We start from the raw sequence: 10,179 nt of genomic DNA, 5'->3' as shown, positions 1-10,179 counted from the left end.
GAATGGACCGGAGAGAAAAAAATCCGAAATGACAAGGCACCGAACCCCGTCTACCGGAACGGAGCACGCATTCCTTCTCCCACCGTCCCACGGGCCGCGGCCCCACCATCAGACGGCGGACAGGCGGAGTCGCGGAGAGAACCAACGGCTGCCGTCTGATCGGAACAACCTCACGGCGTCAAACCTGGTGTGGGTCCCCCGCCCGCGGCCGTGCTTCCTCCCCATTTTCCGCGGTTTCTTCACGTTTCCTCTTTCCTCTCCTCGCTTCTCTCCCTCCCAAGCAACCGCTTCTCGCCGGCGGTGCCGCCCCCGTCTCGGCGCCTCGCCGTACTAGCCCCAGAGGCTTCTCCGATATCTCGGGAGGCGTCGGCCGATGAGCCGCTGCCCTGTGAGCTATCCTCTCCCGGTCTCCCTTCCTCTCTTCTCGTCTCTTTCTCCGACGCCGCCCGTTCATATCGCTGCGTGGCGCGCGTCGGTGGCTGCGCCGGTGATCGTGGTGTTATCAACGGAATCTAAGTTAGTAGAGTGCTCCCCTGTGCGATAGCGTCTGCTAATTGTTCGTGTTAGCGTGCCTCAGTCCATTTTTTTTAAAAAAATAAGGGATATTAGTTGTCTTCCTTTAATCGAGCGCGATTTTGTTCCTTTGTTTTTGTAATCGTGCGCCCGCGTGTCCGAGAATTGGATTTGCCCGCGAGTCTTAGCAATTGTTACAACAGTTACACTTCCGCTTCAGTAGTTCAGTTGCTTGTGGTAGGGAAATCTCAATGACTGAATGGCTGTGGAAATTTTGTCACTATCAGTTTACTGGTTGGGATAGCTTCGAAGGGGCTTATCTTGTATGTAGCTCATTGAAACAAAAAGGAAAGGTCATGATTTCGTTTGCGCAGTTTCTATTTACTTCTCTATATTCATTTTAAAAGCACTTTGTAATATTCAGATGAATAGTGATGTCTGACTATTAATGCGTTCATTGGTGAATTTGTTTTTAGGTTTCCTCTCGTGCAATATAATGGTGTCAAGGCCTGTAGTGCTTGTCTTCCTGTTGGTGATACTCATAGTCACGTCCCAGTTTGAATGGAAGCAACAGCTTGTAAATGAGTTGGAATCTAAAGCTCGCAACCAGAAACATGTTTCAAGTAGAGAAGAGCTTGTCAAGGATCAGGTGACTCACTGTGTGTATCTGAATGCTTTTTAAGCAAGGCTTTTTTTATTAGTTTTAGATAGTGACAAAGTTTTGTCTACAAATTGCTTTGAGATGAAAAGGAGCTACTTGAATAGCAGGGCTCTAATAACATGCGGATTATTGCTTCCTAGACCTTATTTTCATGGTAAATATACTTCAAGTGTTGAGACACGTTCAGTAACCTCATTTTAGATATATATATTCTTATGTTGTTGTTTCAGCCCATTACAAAGATTGTTTGGTTAGAAAGAACATTATTATGTAGTACATGAGAATTGGAAATTATTTGTCACCCATAGGAATGTTGCTTGAGGATTTTTTTTAATGGCACCAGTATTCAAATTTGGCTATAACTTTATACTTGTTTTCAGATAATCTTCACTCAAGAAAAGATGATTCAGAAATTGAATAATTTTATCCAGAATCTTCAGCAACAGTTGCTGCAGTGTCGTGGCAACAATAGGACAGTGAATCCTTCTGGAACTTCTTTGACATCCTATATTAGTGAGATCCAGAGGCCGCGGATGATGGATGACTGATAAGTGATAACGTCGTTGCGGTGTGAGCTATACAGATAAAAAGATGGGATATTGACACAGAGTCATGTGGGCAGCACAGTTCACCCAGTAAAAGCAGTTATAATGTAGTATTAGCCTGCACAGAATAGTATCCGATCAGTTCCAGAGCAAAAGGAACGATGATCCTTTGAAAACCTGTGTAATTTTATTTTCCCTTTCCTTTTTTTTTTTTTTTTTTTGCTAAGAGAACCTGAATATTCTTTGTTTTATGATTGACATCTATATATATTTATAACATATAAGCTTTACATTCTATCCTCTACAGATTTTGTGACATAAAGGTGTTTTAAAAGTGTAAATTGCTCTTTAGTGCGTGCTCTGGCATTAGCACTGAAACGTCTTCAAAGAGGAGAGGACTCTGCTTTGGCATATTACAGTCTCCGTTTCTCCCCATTTCACAGCATGCTGCAACTTTCTTAAAACATCATATCAGTTTTAATGCCAACAGATTTTCACTGTATGATTCTCACATTTATGCAGCTTTAATCTTTTTCTCAGTATTTCAAATGCTTTAATTTCAGCAGAATTTTGGACTTATGCTATTTCCTCATGAAATTCTTATTGTAAGAGTGTTTATTGACGTGGAGGTCAGGTGTCAGGTCTAATAGATGAATGTGCAGACACCATCACCATAGTTTGGAGCTTAATCTGTTTGATTGCCATAGTAAAGGATCTAGTGCCACATGCTTTCCGGTAATAACTTATTACTATGTTGTTAAATATATCTGGATAAATTGTCACTATATTGTATATTGAATATTGTGCCAATACTTTTCTTGTGAATCCTGGGGTTATGTACTTATGTTTGCCTTGCATACTTTAACTAAAGAAGTAAGAAAGTTGCGGACTGTTAGTATATTATTTTGGACTTCACATGGATGGGAGACTACACAATAGTTGTTTCTGAATTTTGGGATTATGTGATAATTTTGTGGCATTAATATGTACTTACATCACTTGTGGGTAAATGTTGTTGAGGGTAAGTCTTATTTAGTTCGTCCACATTACTCCCAGTACGTCAGTACTGAACTGAAATGTATTAATGCCTTTGACTAGGTCCTCTTGTCTTGTTACGCCACTCCTGTTGCGGAGCAGCAATGTTTGACAGGAAGCTGTCGGCATGCCATCTTCTTAAGTGGTAGGCTATAACAGTATAACCATAATAGCCTTTTTCGTAATTTAGGGCTTGAAGCGATTGGTTTACAAGGTCTGAAGCTTTTTGAACATCCAGGGCTGAATAGTACTTTTTGTGATGCCCTCAAGATTTTTGCTAGTACTAATCTCTTGCTTTTGCAGCAGGTTGTACTATAAGGCAACGATGACCATGCCAATGAAGGGCTGGAATGCTATCTTTACAGGAAATGTAGGTAATAGCACTGTGACAAACTTATAACATCAAGATACTCCTTAAGTTTGGCACATGGACCCTAAGTAGTGATTAATTTACACTTTATCAGTAACAATGATGTCTGAATGTTGCTTGCATCTAACAGCCTGTTCGGCTGGGGCCGGAACGATTGTATACGATCGTGGATTATTACTGCTGACTGGTTTAGTGTGAGAGAGAAATACTGTTCTGGTTGGAAATTTACGATCGTTTACGACCAAGTGAACAGGCTCAAATGCGCCTACTGAGTAACTCACGCATTCACGCACACCCATCTCATATACACGCACACGCACCTCATACACATGCTCGGCACACGCACCTCATACACATGCTCGGTCCTTGTTTGGATATAGTGTCAATCTGCACACGTTGAGATGGAATATACACGTGGATTAAGGAGAACCCAACAACATCCAAACAAGACCTGCATGAAAATTCACTCCGAGTTCGTTCTAGCCAGAATTGAACTTGGGCAGGTTATGCTCCACCGAGTGGCCCAACCACACAGAGCCACTTCGCCAGAATTTTTTCACCGAGGCCTCTGCCTCTGTGTGGTTGAATGTGCTTAGGTGAATTCGAGCCGTTGCATTGTTCGTTGACGTAGGTTGAAAACGATGACACATGTAACAAGCTCTTTCTTAGAGCATCTTGAAGAGTTCTCTAAAATTCTTTTCTAATTCTTGGTTTTAGCAAGATAAGAAAAAACTCCTCTCCAACAACTCCTAATCCATCCTCATAATCTTTTAGAACTTTATGAAAAGTCACCCTGTTCCGCGTAAAGTTACGCACTTCCGAGTCGAGCGTATCTTCTCTCTCCCATGCGTGTTTGTCTGTAAATCTAAAGGTGAAAGGGCGTGGAAAGAATAAAGAGTAGGAAAGGGTTCCTGATGCAAATGTATAAGAGAGAAAAAATATATAAAGCTGGTTAGGATAATTTAGAAATAGTATAGGATTCCTAATGTAAAATTGTCTACTATATTTTAGGAGTGGATTATTAGAAACTCTGGGAGATGGCCTTCTTTATTCCTTTCAATACTTTTTTAGAGTCGTAAAACTTCATATTTTAGGAAGAAAATATATTTTTCTCGATCATGACCTTGTACATGTTTTTCATTAAGAGGAAGCAAAGTTTAACTGGTTACAACCAAACCAAGTAATCCAGAGATTACCAAGCAAGAACGCAACCCCACCACAAAAGAAAGAAAGAACAGGGATGGTGAAGAACCCACAACCCCTAAACCCTACTAGCCATAACATGTGAGAAGAAGATACATCAATGCAAAAGCTGCCTACAGAGAGCAAACTAGGTCATGGTGGCAAAGCATCCACCAAGAGAGGGCGGCGAAATAGCGCCAATGGCGGCAAAGCATCCACCCAAGAGGATCATAGCAATCTTGGCGGCAAAGCATCCGCAAGGCAAGAGGTCCGCACGCTCTCGACAACAAAGTATCTGCCAGAGAGGGGACCCTAAACAGCGACAAAGTATCCACAAGGTGAACCAGCAACAACGGCGGCCAAGCATCTGTCCGAGAGGATCATAGCAACCTTGGCAACAAAGCATCCTCAAGATGAGAGGCCCGCACACACTCGGCAGCAAAGTATCTGCCAGAGTGTGGAGCAAGGTCGACGACAGCAAAGCATCCACCTGAGACCAAACGACGAGCGACGATGACTAGGCCAAGCACTCCAGTAGGAGAAGAACATGAGGCACACACAAGAACAACAAGGGCAGATCTGGCAAGAGGAACAAAGGATCGAGTGAAGCTGGTAGGTGCACAACAACAATGCCTTCGAGGAGGGGAATGACGTCCGCGGACTCCACCATCGTTGGATTAGGGCCATAGCCGGCGAGCGAGCGGACGATGGAATGGATTTTAGACGACGCCTCCAACTAGGCAACTAGGGGCGCGTTTAGTTCGGCCACCGAATCGGCGCCGCCGAATTTGATGCGCTACTGTAGCTACAGTAGCGTTTTGTTTTTATTTGGTGATAATTGTCCAATCGTTGACTAATTAGGCTCAAAACGTTCGTCTCGTAAAGTACAACCAAACTGTGCAATTAGTTTTTGATTTCGTCAACATATAGTACTCCATGCATGTACCGCAAGTTTGATGTGACGGGAAATCTTCTTTTTGTGTAGTGTCAAATTCTGGAATTTGAGGCAACTAAACATGGGCTAGGTAAGTGACGCAAGCTGTGACACCGTCGTCCGCCCGGAGCAGAGGCCACTTCCAATCGACCACGTCACAACCACTGCAGTGCCTGGACCCGCGCTGAAGGCTCACCAGGACGCCCTCCGCCCTCACAGATCCAGAGTCCCTGCGCACGTATCCAGGCGAGTCAGCGCCCGGTGACCCCACGCTGCCCCGCAGGGGGCGAGGCAGCAGCGACATCGGCGGTTGTAGGCTGGGCCTGAAGCAGAACAACGGCGAGACAGGCCTCGGCGTCGCCCACAGGTTGCGCAAGGCGGCCCCGCAGGACACCGAGCCATGCGCCGCGACGACCTCCTACGCTGTAGCTCGCGCGGCCTCGCAGACGGCACCGAGCCGCCACACGGGCGGCCTCCGCGCGCCTCGCAGGAAGCGGTAAGCGGCCCCGCACGGCAGCCGTGTGCCACGGTGGCCCCTGCGCTGAGGCCCGTGCGGGCTCGCGCGGCCGAGGCGTCGTGCTGAAGACCCCTGCGGCCGGCTCCTCAGGCGGCCCCACATGGCTCCCGAGCGCTACGGCTTGTCCCGCGCCGAGGGCAACGCTGCCTCCGCGGCCAAGCCCCACGGCCGACGCCTACAGCGGCTGCACGGATCCGGTCCCACCCTGCACGGATCCAGTCCCTAGGAGCATGGATCTAGCAGAAACATGCACGGATCGAGGGATTTGGGTTCGGGCAGGGCGTGTGCAGAGGAGAGAGGAGGAAGAACGGGGAAGGAAACCTTTTTCATCCCCTCCCCATGGCCGCCGCCGCCACCGATGAGGAGGCGAGGTGCCGTGGCGGCCGAGCCGACGAGCAGAGGCGGGCGCTAGGCCAGGAGGGCAAGCGCCCTCGAGTCGCCTTCGTGGGAGACGACGCGTATGCGAGGTTCTGCATGGTCTAAGGAAGGATCTGTTTGCCAGGGCTCCGGCGGTCCACGGGGCTGACTGGGGCTACTATTCATAGGAACTATTTTTCTCTCTTTTCCTTTTCTCTCTCACAGACACTGCCGGAGTCGGAGAAGCTCGTTTTTCGGGCTGCGCGGCTCCGGCTCCGGCTCCCTCTGGCACCTATCGGCCCGTGGGCGGCCGACAGGTGCGGGAGCCGAAGCCACCGGAGCCCTGTCAAAGAGATCCTAAGTGATGTTTGTTGGACGAAAATATTGGTACTCTTCAAGATGGTGATATTGAGGCAAAGGCTGAGGTCCAGTGCAGGAAGTTGAAACTGTGTTGTATTGGAAATTATGTCGGACCCTTCGTGTGATTATTTGTCCCTACCTATTCTATACAGTATTATTCAGAGTTTTCACTTGCTTTTCTTGAAGTGTTTGTAAGGCTCTGTCCTCTAACGGCGTAACGTCCATTTTACGTGGTGAACAAGCTTATCTCAATGTCCCATTGTTGATGGGACTATAGGAGCATGTTAATTTGTCAACTCATGCACTGTTCACGTGTATGCACCACACTGTATAAACTCATCCCACTGTTCACGCGTACGTACTAGTATTTCACATCAACTACACTAATAGCTTCTGTCAATGTCACCGGTTGCCGACGTATTGAGACGTTGTTCTTTCAATGGTGTACTCATCAACAACGAGGTGTCTGATGTTGTATCGTCAATCTCGAGATATGTTGGTATAGTCTTAGGTAGTGTTTGGATGCTAGGACAAAGAGGGATGGGATGGGACGGCCCTAAGACGAGGGCTGTTTGGATCCGAGTCAAGCGGGGACGAGGACGTCCCATGAGCGAATATTCGCTGAAGATCCGGGCGCGGTTCGCCCCTCAAAAAAGAGCGGACGGGGACGGTCCTCGTGGGACGAGTGCTGCATGGCCCGCACTCGTGTGTGAGAAGAACGAGATGCGGAGCGGGGGCTTGCCGCAGTTGAGGAAGAAGGAAGAAGCAGGGACTCACCGGAGTCGAGGAAGAAGCGTGGGCTCCGCCCCGACCCGGCCGCCGGCGAGCGCGCAGGCTCCACCCCGACCCGATGACCTCCGCCCCCGGCCCTGGTGACCTCCGCCGTGCGTGCGGGCTCCGCCTCCGGCCCCGCCGCACTGGTGGGCCGCCGCGCGGGCGAGAGCCGCCGCCTCGCGGGCCTCCTCGTGGGCAAGCGCAAGCACGCCGCCTCGCCGGCCACCGAGCGCCGGCGCCTCGTGGGCGCGGGGCGAGCTCGGAGGAAGGAGGCACGGGGCGAGCTTGGGGGAAGGAAGCGCGGGGCGAGCTCGCTGGGGAAGCCAGGCGCCGGCGGAGGAGACGAGGTGGGCGGTTGGGATCGAAGAGGTAAGGAGAGGAAAGAGAAAAGAAGAAAAAATTAAAAAAACCGACAATTGGGTCCCACCTGTCAGTCGCTAATCCCACTTTTATTGTCTCCGGTCCAAACAGAAAACGGGTCCATCCTATCCCTCCTTAACCAAACAGAAAATGGAGCCGTCCCATCCCATGAATCAGAGTCAGGACCCTCCCACCCCACTTTGACTCTCAACCAAACGCTACCTTAATCTTTTGAAGGTAATCACAGAGAAGGATGTTTGCGCGCACGGTTTTAAAGGTGAGTGTGCATACATGAGTGTTTATGTCTGTACTTGTAATTAAAAATATCATTGATGCTGATTCTTTATTTGGTCACGATAAAAAATGTCACTGGGTGTTGATTCTTCGTTGGGTCACGATGAGTTTCACCGATTCAAATGTCCACCACGAGTGGTCATAGAAAAAAATTCCTTCCATATCTACCATATACCCTTATTTATGTATGAGACTTTTACCTACAAGCCATTATAAAAGTTTCTAATTCCTTCTCTGCCACAGGAAATTTGGCTACCCCTCCTTAGTCCCTCGCGCAAACTTTTCTGGTCCTATGTGCCATTTCCGTCAGTTTAGAGCATGACGGCCGGTAACGGAGGAATAGAACGACCCTTTTGCCCCTGTGTCCAGGCGTCAGGAGCAGAATTTTCCACTTAAGTCCCACGAAAGACAACCCAAGTCTCCAACTCCTCATTTCTCGTCTCTCTCTCTAGCTCCTCTCTCTCTCAAAACCCTAGCCGAAGGAACCAAGGCGGCGGCGAGAAGAGGCGGCGGTGACCAAGCAGATCTGCTACACGTGAGGAGGGGGTCTCATGGGGTAGGGATCAAGAGGTTGACCCACTAGATCCAAGGCCACGTGCAGCAGGGGCCTTGGTTGAGGGTGACCGCGAGATCCAGGGAGTCGCCATGGTGGAGCCGGAGGTGCGCCCGGCGTGGCTTTCAGACGGGTAGGCTATTGTCTTCTTCTTCTCTTGTTGTCCTCCATTGTCATGCACTTAGCCTAATTGTAGGTGCTTAGTTTGTTGCCGTAGATCTGCCTTAATCGATGGGTGTTCGTATGTAGGATGGACCCCAAAATGAGCTACAGATTAGAAATAAGGATCGTTGCGACAAATTCTCGATGTCGTTGGTTTAGCATAAGCACAGTTGTAGATGCTGACACAACAAATTTCAAGGATTTGGTCGAAGACATTGTGGATAAGTACCCTTGTGGTTATGGTGACATTGTTGACATGTTCTACTACTGTGGTGAAACCAAGTCCAACATCAAAGTCAGCAGTGACCATGATTTAGTTGCTATGTTTTCCAAAAATGCTAGTGCCAAGACCTGCTTGTTGACCTTTGCTTACCATCCTATGGGTACTGATACACCAGTCATTCCACTATGGCATGATTTAGCTGAAATGCCTAACTCCTCTATGCAAGCCTGTAACCTAGCTGAGCCTACACCAGCACCAACCCAAACACAAGCTTCCACTCAAAAACCAGCTTCAACCCAAACTCAAGCTTCCTCTCAAACGGCAACAACCACTGATGATGACAACTACCTAAACAATCCTGAGCCATAGAATGAGCACGTGGGTGTGGATGAGGAGGGCATGTACCTAGAATTAGAGCCACAGACCAAGGGTACTGATGCATTTGAGGAGGATGTACCTAGTTTCTGACTCTGAATGTGAATCTGATTCTGATGATGACTATGAGGAGGATGAGGCAGATGAAATGGTCAAAGATAAAGTTCCACTTAGTAATCCTAAAATAGTGTATGACAAAAATGACCCACCAATAACAGTAGGCAACATCTATGAAAATATGTCTTGTTTTAAGTTGGCTTTGGCTACACATGCAATCAGAAATGAGTTTGAGTTTAACATAGAGAAGAGTGATCCAGGGAGGCTATAGGGCCTACTGCAGTGCCAGAATTGATGGATGTAGGTGGAGGATTCATGCATCTACAACTGTAGACAACTTAACAGTGAAGGTAACTCTTGCCATCTTTCTTTTTTGTTGATTTACTTATAATTGGTGTGACATATTTGTAGGTGAAGAAGAACCCATATCCTCATGAGTGTCAGAGCACAAGAAGAGGTGGTAAAGTGAAGTGTGCAACCAAGTTTTGGGTTTGTGAAAAGGTGAAGGACTGGGTATTTGAGAATCCCAGGGTGTCAGCTATGGAGCTACAGAGGAGGATCAAGGATGAATTCAAGGTGGTTGTGCCTTACAAGAGAGTATATAATGGTAAAGAACTAGCTCACTAGCCAATTATTTGGAGATTGGAAGTCCAGTTTTGACAATCTGTATAGGTTCAAGTTGCAAATTGAGGAATCTTGTCCAGGTAGCTTTGTAGTTATTGATCATCATACCATTAATAACAAGATTAGGTTCAATAGACTGTTCTTTGCCATGAAGCCATGTATTGATGGGTTTCTTCAAGGCTGTAGGCCATACTTGTCAGTTGATAGTACATTTCTCATGGGCAAGTTTAGAGGTCAACTATGTGTAGCCTATGTGCAGTAGATGGGCACAACTGGATGTATC

General features: G+C 47.6%; 1 protein-coding gene across 2 annotated transcripts; it reads left to right on the top strand.

Annotated features, from left to right (window-relative positions):
- The first annotated feature begins 205 nt into the window (after nucleotides 1-205).
- On the top strand, nucleotides 206-2,021 carry LOC136473650 (uncharacterized). 2 transcript variants are annotated; one of them, XM_066471304.1, is made up of 3 exons: nucleotides 206-388; nucleotides 990-1,162; nucleotides 1,555-2,021. In XM_066471304.1, exons 2-3 carry the CDS (start codon nucleotides 1,010-1,012, stop codon nucleotides 1,720-1,722), a joined length of 321 nt encoding a protein of 106 aa, XP_066327401.1. In that variant the 5' UTR covers nucleotides 206-388; nucleotides 990-1,009; the 3' UTR covers nucleotides 1,723-2,021. The 2 variants fall into 2 exon arrangements, with proteins under 2 accessions (XP_066327401.1, XP_066327402.1); XM_066471305.1 differs by having other exon boundaries at nucleotides 384-516.
- The last annotated feature ends 8,158 nt before the right edge of the window (nucleotides 2,022-10,179 follow it).

Source organism: Miscanthus floridulus, chromosome 8 (assembly GCF_019320115.1).
Source record: "Miscanthus floridulus cultivar M001 chromosome 8, ASM1932011v1, whole genome shotgun sequence".
Lineage (NCBI taxonomy): Eukaryota > Viridiplantae > Streptophyta > Magnoliopsida > Poales > Poaceae > Miscanthus > Miscanthus floridulus.
Note: the sequence above shows the minus strand (reverse complement) of the source record. Positions and strands in the feature narration are given on the sequence as shown.